This window comes from Fulmarus glacialis, unplaced genomic scaffold, assembly GCF_000690835.1.
Source record: "Fulmarus glacialis isolate BGI_N327 unplaced genomic scaffold, ASM69083v1 scaffold14874, whole genome shotgun sequence".
Classification (NCBI taxonomy): Eukaryota; Metazoa; Chordata; class Aves; order Procellariiformes; family Procellariidae; genus Fulmarus; species Fulmarus glacialis.
Window position 1 is genome coordinate 11400 of NW_009206306.1, and position 17744 is coordinate 29143.

The window sequence follows — 17744 nt, forward strand, 5'->3', positions numbered from 1 at the left end:
AAGTTACAGTGCTCAGCCAGCAACTCAGAAAGAGCTGTAGCCCAGGGCATAGCTCTGTGTAAGTCAACAATTCCAGAAGCACAGTTATTACCTGTGGTCATCAATCAGTACAAAACTGCACTGAGTCTTGAAGCTCAGGTGCAGAGGTGGAGCATATCGGTGTGACCCTTCCCACACCCCCAAATGATTGGCTGGAGGGAAAGTTACAGTGCTCAGCCAGCAACTCAGAAAGAGCTGTAGCCCAGGGCATAGCTCTGTGTAAGTCAACAATTCCAGAAGCACAGTTATTACCTGTGGTCATCAATCAGTACAAAACTGCACTGAGTCCTGCTGAAAAATCAGATTATAGTTTATTTCTTTTTTTTGAGAGAGAGTGAGCTGAATAAAATATTTCATGTTTCCATTAGAACCGTGTCTTTACATCTTTTTTAGGAACTCACATGGTGGACATCTTAGATAGACAACTTTCAAAGACCAGTGTTTGATTTAAGAGATATTTGTATCCGATGGACACTTAATTTCAAGAGTAGCAGTGGTATTAGGAATTTCTAAACTGACATTATTGTGCTGCATTTACCATTTAAAGTTTCCTCTTAATCAAATGCATGTATGCAGAGTAACAACAATGGGAATTTATAGCTGATTTGTTATTTCAGAAAGCATTAAAAGCAAGTAAGGCATTTAGGCTTAAAACAAGGAATGTAAAATTCACCAAACCACTCCCCATGGTCATGGAAAAAAGGACAGATTATGCTACAGGACATTTCAGATACCTTGCCTACCAATGGTAAGACAGTGTATTGTCTACACAGGACAGAACACGACTTGAAGCAAACTACTCGAGAACTTCTGTGCTCTTTGGGAGGCAGCCAAAAATAAATCTGTGTCATAAGTTTATTGCACCATTATGGAAAACTGACAATAGAGTGGGCTAGGTCTGAACTCACAGTTTCAGCACTTACTTCTAATCCCCACAAGGCAAACTCATTTCACATGACCTATGTGCAAGGGTTAAAGAAACAGCACAAGCTTCTGATATTATGCCTGCAAACAGAAGGGAATGACCACAGAATCCCAAAGCATTCTTTTGTTTCCAGTGAAAAGGAGGTAATAAAAATCACTGTCACTTACTCTCTGTTGGCAGCACAGGGGGAAGTGTGGTCTTAGGTTTCTTGGTCTTCTTCTCAGTAGGCTTTGAGGTCTTTGTGGATGAGGCATCTGCAATCAAAACAAATTATAAAATACAAATCCTATTTAAAAATCAATAATGAAAAAGCTGCCTATTAACATCAGTTTGGTTTGGATCTTTCTGCAAAGTTAGAACAAATTGCTGTCCTTTTGGTTTTTAAGAAAGATTTTCTGCACAGACTTGCTGGAGAACGTCACATTCTAAAAGGAAGAGGGAGCAGAGAGGGAGAAGCCCTCTATGAAAGCAGCTGCACTGAGAACCTGAGAAAGCAACTCTACCAGAGGCACCATCTAAGCTGATAGGTCTATTTTAACTGAATAGAAGAAAGTACAATGTGCACAAAGCTGCTTTAGGCAGTGCATGGAAGAGGGAAACAAAGGCATATTTGAAGCATCATTTCATCCAAAAGAATCTCTTGTCATGTCATTCTTCTATTCCATTGTCTATGTGATCTATATAGATGAACACATTTTGAAAAGTAGCATTTTCTCTGTATGTTTAAATCTTTCCAAGAAGATATTATTACGCATTGGTTCATTCCTAAAGAAAAATGGCCACAGGACTCAAGTTTGATGGATTTCATTATTGTCAAGATTGCACAGCTCATTCCAGCAACTACTCAGCACTGCAGGCTCCACCGACAGCTGGGAGTCAATACAAGCTCTCTTCCATGTGTATCCCATATGTCATAAACACATACAACTAGAAGGTGCAACCTTTTTTCAGCAAGGTTATCCCAGGTCGAGCATGTCATATAATGCAAATCCTAACGAGCTCTACGTGTTAGATTGTTTGATCCTGACGTTTCTGTTTGGAAGAAAGATCCCAAATCTGGATTATGATTTCAGCAATAGCTGTATCAATTTATAGCTTTCAAATATTCATCTTTCAGAGGATTTGTGCATGAGATAGCTGTTTGAAATTTAATTACCAGAGAAAAGGTAACATAAATGTTTCGGAACTACCTATTTCAGTCACCTACGTCTAGGTGCCAGAGCATGAAAGTTCGTCTCTCTAAGTTTCCTAAAAAGTTAACAGGGAAAGACAGAATCTCCTAGCAAACAATTCAGAGCAGAAGGCTGTACTAGATCTGAGTTCAGACACTCAGATTCTACAGATTTGTCCCTGAGCTAATTTGACAACTGAAGTAAAACACTCCTCCAATCTGATTTGAGTCCATGCAGCCAAAAGGAATATAGTGATATTTATGATTACTTGTTGAGTCTAAAAATCAGCATCTGGGATGCTGACAACAGACTGAGTAGAAGGGAGCAATTTTAATTGTTATTTTAGATCACAATTCTAATTTAAAAATAACAGTCATGCCCTCTGCCAGTCACAGACATGGGATATCAAATGGCGTCTCTCCTAAATAGCTGGAGTTTGCTGTAGTGCCATTCCTAAAAACCTCTTCTCAGCCATACAAAGCAGCATGCCAGTAGGGAATGGAAAAGACAGATGAGGCAGCCAGTATCAAGGTAAGGAATGTGGTCATTCTGGTCCAATTATACGTGAGCAGATAGCTCCTAACACCACGGGTGCCACTACCAGGGTGAGCCAGATAGCTGATGTAACGCAATTCACGTCATCATGCAATGAATATGTCAAGAGCTGACAGCCTCCCATGATCAAGACTTTGCGAGCCAAAGTCTACCTCCAGCCTCCTAGAACATGCATTGCCCAGCAGGAAACTGGAAGTGGGAAATACGCTAAGGGAGGCTTCAGGAAGAAAAGCAACTACTTGAAGGAGATCAGAAGACAAAGTCAAAGGAAAAAACACATAGGTGACTGAGACATTTAAAAGATGCTAGGGCAGCTCTGGAGAAATACTGTGTGCTAAGCACTTGATGATCTGATCCTTTAACCCTCTGCATCTGTGGTAGTTAAGGTGTTACAGGGTACTAGATTTTGCTTAAAGCGTCTTCTTGATAGTCGTCTTTGAACTTCAGTTCTAGTAAAATGTATTACTTTAAATTACAGAAATATAAACAATATCTTATCAACTATCTAAGCCAGACTATATTGAGATCATAGTATCATGGAAGGTGCCATTACAGGAACCAATGTAATTAATTGTAATTATATGTATAATTAATTCCTTTTCCAGCTACGTGAAGACTGACCTTTACGGAAGGAGTTACAGGATCATGTTCTTACCTTGTGTCATGCTACATTAGGGGAAAAAAAAAAAAGTTTTCTTTTCTAGACCTCCTGCCCTAAATACCACATCTGCAACACAGTTGTGAAGGCTTAGTACCCAAGATCGATGTTATTGGGCTTGTTTAGTTTTGTGTTCTTTTTAGTTACAATGGAAAGTGTCAGAGTATTCAAGGATGAGTTCACCAGAAGGTGAGCTGATAAGAAGCACATAAAGTCTCTTAAGTAACTTAAGGTCCATGGCAGTTTTAAAAGTCTGTGCTCTCAACCTCATGACAAAATATTTGCCCAAGGCCAAGACTGCTTGGCAAGAGTAGAGTGTCATCAGCATGACTGAGGCTGAAAACAGGTACCTCAGTCAGCAAATTGTCCATATTCTAAGACTATGGTATACAAGGGTGGTTGAGCTGCTAATTTGTTTATTTTTACTCACTTCCACTAGAAAAAAACAAATGACCAAATGTCATTGAATGCAAAGAATTGAAAAGTTCTAGACTGAGAAATGTGCCATACATAGTCCTGAGGCAGACTGGTGCCCAGTCTCACACACCGAATTCTTACGTGCTCTTAAAGAATGCACACAGCTCAGAAGCAAATCTTCATAGGTTCAACTTACTGCTCTAAAATCCTTGTAGAAATACAGTAGGCAGCAGGAAAACATAGATTATTCCACAAAGCAGCCAGAGCCCTTGGCTCTGCTCATGCTCCTTTATGGTAGACATTGAATTACACATTGACCGAAAAGTGCAGGAGGGAAGGGGGCAGAGTTCTTTTTTGTGTATGTGGTTCATAAAGGCTGGTATTGGGAAATAAAGGGTGGAAGGACGAAGTTGTAAGGAAGGGTTTTCCCATATCCAGCAAAGTACTTACCTTCTACCAGCACTTTGCAAGCACATTCAACTTTTCCTGCTGCATTTTCAGCTATGCATTTGTATTCGCCCCCATCTTCAGGCATGGCCTTCTCAATGGCAAGTGAACACAGTGTCCCTAATACAAAGGAAAGAGACATCAAATGGATGTTATGCTGCAGTTCACAAAAACCTTAGTGCTATTAAGGAACAGAATGCATCAAATCATCCAATCCCTTACTACAGATGATTTTCACTGCTAGAAAAAGATATTTTGTCCTCAAAAATTCAACATTAGAATTGGAACCTTATTAATGCTAAATAAAATAAAAACACATAGATAGATAAATTGAATCTTATTGCTGTTCCCTCAGGGTACTCAAAGCTGTCCCTGCAGCCCTAAAGTGGTTAATGGATGAGGGTAGAGAAGACCCAGAGCAGAATTGCTGCTGCTGTTCTTTGTCTTATAGCAGGGATAAGAAGTCCTCACTCCGATGATCTTTTTCCAAAAGTGCTAGTAGTGTAGGACTGTAAATAAGAGGGTTTCTGTCAAGTGACCATCTGCAATATTTTGATTCAGCCTTATCTCTAGCACTCCCATGAGTATCCACGTGTGAAAGTAGAACTTAAGCTTAGTGCCCAAGTCTAAAAATGACACTGAGAGCCATTTTCTTTTTGCTTTAATTACTCAGAGAACAAGTGTCTGGAATTGTAAAATATCTGTTAGAAAGTCCAATATATCAGTGGCAATCAAATTAGTCACTGCAACAAATCCATTTCTTTTCAGACAAAAAAGCAAAATTTGACTTCACTGGGTTTGCAGAAACAGGATGCGACATAAGCTCTATAGTTACCAAGGGAAGATTGGTATGACCCAAGGGAAATACATTTCCTCTTAAAAAATAAAACTCTGTGAACCAAAACAGAAGCTGTTCCCAGTAGTTGGGGGATGAGGAAGGAGAACTGTTGTTTACCTAATCGCTTACGCTCACTTGCATTGCTTGGAACAACGAAGTACTTTGCTCCCCAGGGAGAATCCCAATTAAAACACTCCAGACTTTCCCCTTCCAAATATGCCTCATTAAGTGAGGGTGAAGTGTGGGCTTACTTTCTCCTTCCTCACTGGAAAGCCTGCCCTGTCCCCTAAACACAGCCTGGGACATTGTGCACTTCCACCCATTGCTGTTAGCTTGTCCAGAATGCCTCCACCCTCCACTTATTTCAGCTGCAGTAATACCTTCCCCCCCTCCTCCATTTACCGTTCTCACAGTGTCTCCTAATTAATGGCAAGATTGGATAGATGATCTTTTCTAGACATTTCCCATGTCCTGAGACATAAGGAAATTTCCCAGCATCTCTTGCTATTTGCCACCTTTCTCTCCATGTTAACTGGAGGCTGCCTTCTGCCTTCCAGAGTGGCTTATCCCAGGCTCCCCATTAAATATATCCCTTGTGATGTGGGACATGGCACAGGCACAGGTGACACTGGTCCTTGAAAAGGACCTCAAAAGGTCCTTGAAAAGAACACCCCTCTATCAGAAGAACTTCGAGAGTTTACTGGCTCCCCTTGGAGACTAGACCTCAGTTCTGACATGGCAATTATACTTTTGGCATTCAGATTTTCCCTTGTTGTAAAACTGGATGTTATTATTCAAGACAAATCTTATAAAAAACATTCAAATGGTTCCCAACAAATTTGGTTTGCCAGACACACACAAGGGTTAGAAGAAAATGAATTTTTCCCACCTCTTCATCCTCCACAAAATCAAGAAGCTCTAAATAATGACAATTTTCCCCCTGAGAAACAATGTGAAAACTATGTCAGAAGAGAACTGACCCCTCACTCACACGTGCTGTGCTCAGCCAACCACAGGGTGAAAAGAAAAGCCACGTGCCTTCCCTGAGGCAACTCATCTCCATGAGTCAGGCTGAGCCAAAAATGTCACGAGCTGCAGTTCCATTCCAAATGGAGAAGGGACACTAGAAAAGTATTCTTGCAGGCATCTAGCAAATATAAATTCACATGTCTCTGCTGTTTAAAGAGACAACTGGAGAGCAAGCCAAAGATAACTTCGAGTCTAAGAATTTGTATAAATCTATATGACATGATTAGAAAAGATCACACATTAGAACCTAAAAATGCTATTGCAAAAGAACATAAACTATGGAACAAAGACATAGATATGAAGGAGATCTCTGGCCACCTTACTGCAGGGAAGTAGTCTGGCTTGTAAGGATAACTGGATCGTTAAGGGACTGGAACAAAGAAGCATTTACTTTAGTTTTTGCTGGAGTTTTCTATCTGCTCAAAAGCCCTTCCTCACCTGCATGCTAATCAGCTCATTGAAGACTAATGTGACATAGGGTCATTCCTCACCACTCATACTGTTGCAGTGTTGTCTATACAGCGTACTGCAGCAATAGAAGTTAACACCTTACGAGAAACACTTCCTTATGCAGCATATACAAACAGAAACATCCCACCCTAACAATAAGTCATTCCCCACACTTATACTAAAATCTAGAAGCAAATCTTAGGGTTTTCTCATGACGATCCTCAACTTGCTATGTGCATTCAGTGCTCTGTTAGTTTTGCTTTTAGAATTTAGCCCTGGCCAGGTTGCATGGCAGGGGTCTCATTGAAGCTGCATTTTGCTTATCCCACTGGAAGCAGAGTCCTCATGAAAAAATTCCAAAAGAATATTTGTGTGTGTTGAATTTTAATGAAGTTATTTTGTGACAAGGAGGATGAAGGAAATCTGTTTTTTCAAGGGCTGCATCCTTTTTCTCCTGACTTCCACCCCACTGCAGCAATAATCTGTATCCTATTTCCCTCCACTTCTCCATACTCCCCAGCAACTACACTGGAACAGCACATGCAAAGCACATGGGGATTGCTGGGCTTGTTGCTACCATCAGGTGCAATGGTGGTATTCTGCCCTCAGTGGAGGAGTGAAGGGGAAATGAGATAATTTGGGTTATTCTCCTTTATTTAGCCACTAGTTTTCATGAAACTGTAGACTACTAGGACTTAGTGTGAAATTGGCCAATGGTTCAAAAAAGTATTAGCCAGGCTGGCTCAGGAGTGTAAGGGGAGGCTGAGAGAGCAGATGTCTGTCTCATTTTCGTAGAAAACCAGAAAAAAAAACCCCAAACAGGCAAAACTTGATGAGATTTCATAAGGACAGGAAACTCCCCAATAGGCCTATGTTCTGTGATCTAGAGCTACAGTCAGTTCCCGGGGCTAGAAGGCCAAATGTCTTTCAATGAAGTATTTGGTATTTCCTCTGCAAAAACCCTTCATGACCTGAAACAAGCTTATTTTCTCATAACTGCAAGAAAGCCCAGACTGGTTACTCCAGTAGGGTATTCTGAATCCTGGCACTTTACAAATCCCAGGCAACTAAAACAATTTGCTATCAATTTTGTCCCTCATCCTTCTGCTTTTTTTTTAGGAACCAGCCTACGGACAGTCTTTAAAACACTGTCCCAAAGGCCAGGATTGGAGTAAACATGAATACTGGGATCTTCCACTTAGACATCGGAACTGGTGCAGCTCTAGAAAAGACCTTAACAGCCACAGAAGCTGACAGTTTACTGGAGGCTCTGGTTTAGATACACAAAGCCTTTCGCTTGCACTTTTAGCTATTAAAGGATTTTCTGACTTAATCAAAAATAGTGCAAGCCAGTTTAAAATATCTCTAGGCTTCTGCATTCTTTCCATGAAACTCTGCAGAAAGTCAACTTCAGATATAAAACAAATAAACAAACCAACAAAAAACAGCTCCCGTGTCTAATTCCCCGCACTGGCATCTAACTGGCCAACCTCCTGACTCCTATCCGTGATGCAGACTGAAGTTTATGTCTTTCTCATTTGTATCCCATGGGATAAAGAAGTACTATGGAGAATTTAGGCAATATTAATAAATACTAGGCCATGAGAAATTGTGCCTAGGAGCCATAACAAATACGTTAAGGAACTCATTGGTCCACTGGTGTTAATTTTCTAATAAATCACAAATTGTCTGGGAAAGTGCAAATATGTGCTAGTGTTACAGTCATGTTTAAAAATGGCAAATGGGTTGCCCTGGAAAATATTGACTACAGTTACAATGACAACAGGCAAAGTAGTGAAAAAACTCACATGAGTTTCAGAGAAGAAAAACGTCAAATTTAATTATTGCTAATTGATAGAGTTTTAAGGAAAACAATGTAAGAAACCTACTTTTCCTTATTCATGAAATTACACATTTAACTGGCAAATGCATCTGTGTAAAGGTAATTTTGTTAGTCTTTACTGAAGTATTTGTGTTATCTCAGATTATTCTGCTTGTAATTAATGTTATATTACTATATTATTGACATTCAGGTTAGGAAGAGTTAGAGCTGCCAAAATAAAGATCTCATGAAGAAGCTGAGAATAGGAAATCATCACTTGGTATGTTTCCAGTGGATTTCCTCTGTGATCAGACTAGGTTCAAAGTTATTCAATATTTTAATCTGTGATGTAGAAGTATTCATAAATTAATGTTGATAAACTTACAGATGGTAGAAAGAATGTTGGAAAGGGAAAATACAAGAGAGAGAAAACAGGGCAGTCCTCATAAACAATCTCATTTACTTGTTAAGCTAAGTCCTATTCACTCAAAGAAAATGGGGCTTAAGACAGTGAAATGACAAGCATCCATGGACAGCAAGGGTTGCTCTATTTTCAGAAGGTTTAAAGATTTAATACAGAAGTAACAAACATGAGCTCCACTGTTGTGAGGCAGAAAGACCAATGACCTCCAGTAGGCACAGCAATAGGAAGGTGACCTCCATCTCACTGATGCTGATACCGACATACAATTCTGCTGCCTATTTTCTAAATAGGATAATAAACCAACAAACAGCAACTGAAGAGGAGGTATTAAAAAGAAAAGCAAAACAAAACAAAACAACCCCAAGCCTCCAAGGGCTGGATAAAGTGCATTATGGAGAGAAAGTTAGTAAGAGTGTGACTTGTCAACTTTTGAAAAAGAGAGAGAGAGAGAGGTATCTTGATTACAAAGTCAAAGCCATTCTATCAAGTACAAATGGGCTCTTTAGGTTAGCAGAGAAAGGAAACAAGTGTATGGAAGAAGAAACCAGATACATTCAAATTAGAAATAAGACATTGCTTTATTTCTTGATTTAAAAACAAAACACTTCTAAGAATAATTAGACATTGCAATAAATTACCAGTGATTATAGCAAATGTCTCTCTTTTGCTATATTTAAACCCACTCTACATGCATTTCTGGAAGAAGGAAGATTCAAACAAAAATGGCAGTACAGAGGGAAATTTTGTGGCATGTGACAAGCATGGAGTTGTGTCAGAACTGATGCTCAGATGATGTCCCTAGCCTTAAACTTTCAGAAAAAACTTTTTTTAAGCTGCAGAATCCAGCTACTTTCAGCGGTACACAGAGTTGTGTTAATTACACACCAAACTCTTGCTCAAAGTTAATTAAAAAGAAATCAAAAAAGTCACGGCAGATCCTAGTTAGACTGACAGCCACAGACTTGCACAACTGATAGGAAGATTTAGGAGTTATGTTAAGTCACAAGAAAGTTGTTAAGGCATTATTGCTAACAAGATTACCAACTCTTTATGCTGCCAAGACATAGGAAGAAAAAAATGCTCTTACACAAAGCAATACAACCTCTGGGCATTTTCTGAGCTACACCATCACTGCTACCTGAGCCTATATTAAGTAGTTCCTCTTCAGTCTATATAGTCACATGGTACTAACTCTAGCCAAAAAAAGCAGAACAAGCTGATTTTAAAAATGGCAAGTTTGCTAGTTTTGACTTATATTCACTGTGCACCTCAATTCTCCAGTCTAGTAAGGATACCAACTTCCAAACCCCTTTCACTGTCGTCTTCTAGAACAACTTTTGTAACCATGCAAAGATTTTCTACCCAAGAGTGAGTCACATAGCAGGACACTGCTGTGCCAAGTACTATACAAATGTAAAACAAAATGGTTCCTGCTCTAAAAAGTTCACCGTGTGAGGAAGCTTGTTCTACTCAGTCCTTATATGTCCAACTCCACTGTAATGTCTGCTAGAGCCTTCTTAAAAACTTTTTTTCAAACAAAAGGCCCCCCGTAACTTCAAACAAAGAACTCTCTCATATTAAAATCAGCTGCCTTTTAACCATACACCATCTACCTGCCCAGAAAAATGCATAATGCTTTAATTTATCAGGACCCTTTTTTGTGTGTTTGTTACAGTTACCATTTATTTTGGCAAATAGGCAAAAAACACATTAATATCTATCCCAGGAATGTAGATAACTGCACTCTGACAAGTGTTTAAAAGAAGAAAAATATAAAATCAAACCATTAATAAACTCCTACCAGGTCAGACATGTTTGTAAAAGAAAAATGGTGTAAGAGCTCACTTTGTCATAAAAATGATACTTTAAGCAACAAATCACTCATGCCAATCAACTGACAGAATACTATTTGGGGAATTGTTAAAAGAAATGGAGAAACAAGTACTATGTTCATGATTTCAAAGGGAAACAAAACAGTATTAATAGTTGAAATGTAAAATGGAAGGAATGAGATTGATCTTAGATATGTTATGATTGTGACATTCAGTATAATGCTGCCTAGATTCTGACTTCCAATTGCTAATGTAAACTTAATCCTGGAATAATAGAATACATTGCAAGGCCTAGATTAAGTCCTAGAATACAGCACAAATACTGCATGAATATGCCTGAAGACGAAGGTGTTTTTTGGAGCGGAATTTAGTTTTTCCTTTGCCAACGACCTTACCAATTAGTGATTATTCTGATCCTAATGCTTGAATTTGGGCTTCTCTGATGGTACAGAAGTGGGGCTAACATCCCCCTTCTCTTGCACGCTAATGGCTAAACTGCCTTGGACAGGCAATGTAGTGTCAGCCTCTTCAGACACAGGGGAGATGTGTGAATAAAGTTGTTTCTAACAGGTAAAGGGCCTTACTATCAGCTAGGGCAAATATGCCAAGGAAAGTTACTTTCAGTAAGTGACTACATAAAGGGACTAGTTAGTTTGCCTATCCTGTGAACTTGTTACACACTAGTATACTTTTAAGTCTGCCCTTCCTGGCCATATGTGCTACTTGTTTTATCAGGTGGGCATGTTCCTGAAACCAGATTTTATGTATTTATCTTCACAATATATTTGGCCCCACGAGATCAGCGAACTGCTATCTCTTTTTGCTTTCTGGCAATGACAGAGAGGGTTAATTTAATTTCCAAAAGGCAAATAAATACATGGCATCCTGCAGGTTCATGTGTTACTTCCATTAAATAGTTTATGGGCCAGTGGCCCATACTAACTAAGATGGGCTTGTAGTATGATAAGAAGCAGATAGACATGTCTCACTCTAGATAGAGGATTTTCCAGTATCCAACTCGCTAGGAACAAGTTAGTTATTCTTCTGTGAGATACCTCTGGAAAATTTTCCATACGTGAGAACCAGTGGTCACTACCAAACATCACGGCAGCACAAAACCAGTTGATGAAATAGCTAAGAATAGACCCAGTCTATCCCCTTCCATAGTGGATTTTGTCACTGAACATAAGAAGAGCAAGGTCATACTGAAGAAATAAAAAATGGCTTTGCAAGATCTAAGCCCATTAATGTGAGCTAGGTCCATTTGCTCTGAATTCCACTCCTTCCCCACAGACTCAACCTTCTTTTAGCTGAGGATGACTCTAGGGGATTATCTCCAGAGCCCATTAAATGCTGCTCTGAGGTTGGCCAAAGGCACTGCTGCTGAAGGACATGACACCTGTGGGTGTGACGAAGGTGCCTTTTCAGCGTTCGGGGCAAAAGATGGAATCTGGGATTTTGGCATTGGGCTGCTGAGTACTGCATCCAGTTTTGTTGTTGCTCTTTATGCTTAAAGCTGCTCCAAACACTTTCTGTGAGATTAATCCTTACAGTTTCTCTATTGAACAGTATTTCCTGAATTTTTTATTTCTAGTCTATAGCTCTAATTATTCCTTCTCCTCCCTTGGTTTCTTCAACTATTTATGAGGTCCTAATTAGGGGAAAAAAGAAAAATCAATCTCTAAGAAAACCGGAACTTACTTAAAGTAAGTATCATGCATACATAGTTAATTACTTAATGGTTGGCATGAAAGCATGTCACTGTGGGAGAGCAGCAACACATTGTTCTCCAAGTGCCAAAGCTAGCAGGTAACTGTCAGGAAAAAACGTAAATTGACCATCATGCAATGCATCCCCTCCGTGTACCAGAGGGTATGTAATAAGGTTTAAAAAAAATAGTTCTAATCCTCATTCCATTTCTTTCCATTAAAGGAGAAAACTGGAGCATTTACTTCCCTGTGTCATATTTCTTTCTAAGATCCTCTGCAAATATGTGCAAAAGAAAGCATAACTTTGAAATACCGATAATACTGACTACCTAATCATGATGCTAGTGTAATAATGCAGGTACAATTCAAACATAGGAACAGTTTCTTCACTCCCTGCAAGAAGCTGTCCTGAAACAGGATTCCTTATCCAGTGGTCACCTTTGTTCCATACCTCAATGGAAAGCACTGCTAAAGTGTGACATCCTGACAAAATGCCAGCTCTGGGGTGTTATGACCAAGAGTGTCACCTATCCCAGACAAACTGGATGGGATAGGTTACATGCCCTGTTCACGCAAGTGGTAGAGCATCTCTGTACATGAGGGTCACTTCACTGTAAACACAACTGCACTGGATTTTCAGCTCCACAGTACCATTTTATAAAGTGAGTATGAGTTGGGGGATTGTAACAGTCAATTACTCAGATTATTTCAGTCAAGAAAACAGCAGCAGCACCACAACACTAAAGCTTCAGGACTTTAGAAGGCTCCACCATAGCTCAGAAGCTTTGATACAGAGATGCTGTCTATGTGATGTACTTCGATAAGAGACATGAAACTTTGAGATGCATAATTTCTTTTCACTCTGAGCAACTCCAAGAAAACCCTTGAAATCTTGCTTCCAGTGTAAGGCTGATTAAATTGCAGTCTCCCACCTTCCTGATCCTGTCAGTCCTTTTTACAGGGATGGTATTTCCACCAGTCAACATTTTCTCATGTACATGACAGTTACCCCTATTCTATAGTCCCCCTCTGGTGAAAATCATCATGTACTCACAAATAAAATGTTTATGCTACTTCAGACACATGCCAGACACAATGCACCTGCTACCATTTCCCTCTCTCCATCTACTTACTTTGCTATCCCCTTAATGTAGTACTCAGGTACCTTTTCTTTCCCCCATCTGAAGGCAATGTTGTTTCTGACTGCATCCACTTTAAAGCAACCCTCACGCTTCAGTGCTTGGAACACTGCACAAGGATTCACTCGTTGTGGTGAACCATTGTGTATATTCATTTGGTTCTCATTTAATAACACTGAAAATAGTCTGGATTGAATGAAGAAAGATTCACAGTTAAGAGTGCAGACTCCTGTGTCAAGCTGTAATTCTTACTGTGAACATGAACTTTTTTACTACAACATGCAGGACAGTGTCATTCTCCATATAATTCCCTCAGTGTTTTATGAAACAAATATGAAGGAAAGAAGTTTTTTTGTCTTATCAATTATCCTCCTTATTTTTGTCCCAAGGAAAATATATTTTGTCTAGCTACAATATTAACTTTCATACAAAACCAGTCTAGTATGGTTTGATTATCCAGAATGTGGAATATAAAGAAATCATTCAATTTGACAACAGTAAGTGTTCTCTCTGAGGACTTTTACCAAACTCTGTACTGTTTTGAAATTTGTTAAAAGTGGTCAGGTCAGTGGGGTTCAAATATTTCAGTGTCTGTAAAGGCAACAGAAGCATCTGTGGTGGGGCATTAAATACACTGGAAATCAATTCTCAACTCTGATCTTCACTATGTAACTTGAAGTTGTTGTAATTTCTTTCTATAACACAACCACTCTTTGCTTCTGTGTTTCTTATTGCAATAAAAAGCCTGAAATATTAAACATACAGAAGAATTAAATTAGAATTTGTAAACTAGCAGTAATATTATTCTGTTTTCAATGTTCTAAATCCTTAAAGTTCAGCTTAAATAAACGTCATGTACCAGCTCCTTAAACAGCGTTAGCAATGTAAACAGCATTTAAAAATGCAAGAAGTTCAACTTTGTAAAAATTACATCTGCAGGCTGTTAAAGGAGAATCTGCAAGAAATGTCAAACAATACTGTTCCTTGTGTACTCCACTGAAATAACAGGAAAGCTGCATCTGGAAACAGTTACTGGCACAGGACTTAAATAAAGTATTGCGTTACCTTTAATGAACTAAATATTATTAATCGAGAGCCGGATATAACAGTGTGCCATCCAGCTGGCTTGTAATTCAATTAATTTACCTTCTTGGGAGATGACAATGGACTTTGATGATTTGATGGTTTTGCTGTCTAGAGTCCAGGTGACAGCTGCAGGGGGATCAGAGGAAATCCGACACTGTAAGACCAATTTTTCACCATCTACTACTTGAGCATCCTGAAGTTTCTCTGTAAAGGAGGGTGCCCTTCCTTTGCTTGCTGGTGGTTTGCTTGCTGTTGCTTTGTTTTCAGCTTTTTTCCCAATTATTCCGCCATCCACTACTGCGCACCCATGTTCACAGTTTCTGTCATTCTTCTCTTCTTTTTTCACTGCTGGTTTGGCAACAGGGGCTTGAGAATTGGGGGTTGCATTCTGGGCTTCAGAATTTGTGCGGGCATTTGGTGCTGGGGTGCTAGCGCTGCCATTCTCTGCAGGTGGCTTTTTCTTTGAGCCCAGCACAGATCTGAAATCTGTAATGGCTGGTTTAGGAGGTGGCACCTTCTCTGGTAATGGGGTTTTTGGGGTGCCTTTCTTGGCCAGCACAGAGCGAAAGTCCACCTGCTGAGGAGCATGAACTTTCCTTTCCTCCTCTGACAAGGCCTTGGGTTTGACCTGCCGTTGCAGGTTTGCTCGGAAGTCCATTTGCTCGGCTGGGATTTCTTTCAGTTCCTCCTCAGAAAAACGTTTGGTGCTGACTTTTTTGCCTAAAATGTCACGGAAATCAAGTTGCTCAGCTTCCTGCTGCCTCAGGCTCTCCTCTGTGTGTTCCCGAGTTTCCACTCGCCTCTTCAGCACGCCTCGGACGTCTTCCTGCTCTTCCTCAGCTGCTCTGGTATCACTGCTGTTCTTTTTGAAGCCACTTGTTCTACCAAATGTTAGTTTACCATGATCTCCATCATCTCTTTGCTCTCCAGAGCTGGCTGATTCCCTCCCACTACGATCCGAAAAAGAAAAGAAAGAGAGAGCCAGGAAAGGGGCTGGTTTAAAAATGTCAGGGAACAATCTCAGAGCAGGAACAAAATGTGTTTATAGAAGGGGAGGTTGATTAGAGGAGCACACTCCATTAGTTTATTGCATCAATGATGACTTCAGGAGCCATATAAGGGCACAAACAAAAAAGATCTCTCTACTCTGGCTTGGTACAATGTGCTTAGCCTGTATGATGAAAACAATTTGTTGGGTCACATTTGGGGATTAGGTTGAACAGCAGCCAGCCTGGGTCTGTAAGGGCAGGGAATTAACGGAGCAAAAAATAGAACCCACCCATGCAAGTCCCTGGGAAAAATACTCACTCTCTGAGCATTTCTGTTCTGGAAGCTGAACTCTCCCGCAGCATCAGAGACACCTGGCAGCTGCATTCTCCAACTTGGTTCCTGAAATATTTAAGTGAAATCAGAAAAGCAGAGGTTTCTCCCTCCAAAACTGTAACTTGCCTGAGCTAAGTGATTGTGTGTTGCACTAAAGCAGCTCAAACCCAGTGTGGCATCCTCCTTTCCTATGCCCAGCATTGTGGTGGTTGACTGGGTGGATTTGGTCCCCTTATATTTGGAGCCAAGCTATCTCAAATAGCTTTTACTGATCTGTTGCTGTCTACACTGGAAACAACATACTCCCTGAACAAAAATCAAAGCAATTTACAGAATGAAACAGCTGCAAACAAACAAGCTAAAGGAAAACAAATACAAAAGCTGGAAAATCAAGGCAGAGGAAGGGGCTATTTTGCAAAGTTGAAAATCTTTCCAACTCTGCCTACTGTTTATTTATTCAAACCCAAGCTCTTAAGTTTTCTAATGTTAAGATATTAAAAGCAGGGTCTCATTTCCTTCCCTCCCTCCCAGCCCAACCAATCAGCAAAACCCACCTACATGGATTGCTCCAGCCTGTACATGTTTATATTAAAAAACATAAAAGTGTCACCATATATGGTGCTGAGTACTTATTCTTCCTTTTGCAGAGGAATACCATGGATGCCTTCTGGAAAGGGCTCCCATTAAACAATTCATTTAAAGTGCTCCCCCCACCCCCACTGCTCCCTACCTCCCGCAGATATATATCATTCTTCTAGCCCCAAACGGCTCTTCTCCACTTAACACAGGAGATGCCAAAAGCAAAATTTAACTCCCCCAGGGCAGCAGTTGTGTAACTGTTGCCACTGCTCCCCTGAACTGCTATTAAAAAAACAGACTTGAATTGATTAAGGACTAGAGATATCTTTCATTAGTGAAAACACTTTCGTCCTTCCCAGTTTAAGTTTGTAAATGGACTACAAACTCCTGGATTTTTCTTTTTCAAACAAAAATAATTTTTGCTACTGAAAACATTTCCTGGACGTGAACAAAACACATGTGCATTGGCGGGAGGAAGGAAAGAGAGGTGGGTTTTCCTAGCTGTGTTCTCTTTTCGAAAGACTTGCTAGATAAGAGCATCTCCAAGTCCACGTTGCCCTGAAGTTTAAAACACAGACTCAGGAGTGCCTTTTCACTTTCAGGAGTGACAAACATATTGTCTGTCCTGTTTTTTAAATAGTGCATGGAAATACATTCCTAGATATGGTTCTGTTTGGGTGAATAAACTATAATTTCACACATTTGCAACTTGCAATGAAGTCACACAGTAGGCAAGATCATTAACACAGACGCAACACTAAGTTATGTCTTTATAATAGCAATTGGTGCCATCACCTTTTCAGATGGATTTCCCTTGCTTTCTGTTGCCTTAGAAAATGAAACAGTGGATCAGCCTAATATGAAAATCAAGCCTTTAACACCAAGAAGAAATTGGTGGGGTTGACCGAAGTAACTGGATTGCAAAGTAAAGGCCCTGCTGCTAGGATCACATCTTATTTGACCTTACGACCATTAACAATAGGAAGCCATAGAAACGTTTTCAACACTTTGTATCCAACAAGTCACAATATGTACGCTAGAAACTGTTATTGCAGGCGATCCATAAGAACAGCACTGAAAGCCACAACCCTAATTTCCTTCAACACAAAAGACTAGAGAACATCTGAATACCAAACAGAAACTGTCCAAATGGCAGGAGAGGATCCAAGTCAATGCAGAGGGTATTTAACTCAGTCCTACACTGGAGACCTGCTATTTTTACTTCCTCTTATGTGTGACCTCCATTTGGAAGCAAGAGAAATAGAAAGAAGGAAAGACAAATGGAAAGATAAATAGAAAG

The 17744-nt window shown here is 39.9% G+C and overlaps 1 protein-coding gene across 1 annotated transcript in view; it reads right to left on the reverse strand.

The window, feature by feature from the left end:
• Positions 1-1117: 1117 nt before the first annotated feature.
• LOC104075263 (myosin light chain kinase, smooth muscle) overlaps positions 1118-17744 on the reverse strand; it is a 95555-nt gene continuing 78928 nt past the window's right edge. The window contains exons 14-17 of the mRNA XM_009575705.1: positions 15851-15931; positions 14603-15492; positions 4217-4333; positions 1118-1218 (exon numbers count right to left, since the gene is read on the reverse strand). Of these exons, the coding sequence (XP_009574000.1) occupies positions 1124-1218; positions 4217-4333; positions 14603-15492; positions 15851-15931 (1183 nt within the window). The 3' untranslated portion in view covers positions 1118-1123. The remainder of the gene's footprint in view (positions 1219-4216; positions 4334-14602; positions 15493-15850; positions 15932-17744) is intronic.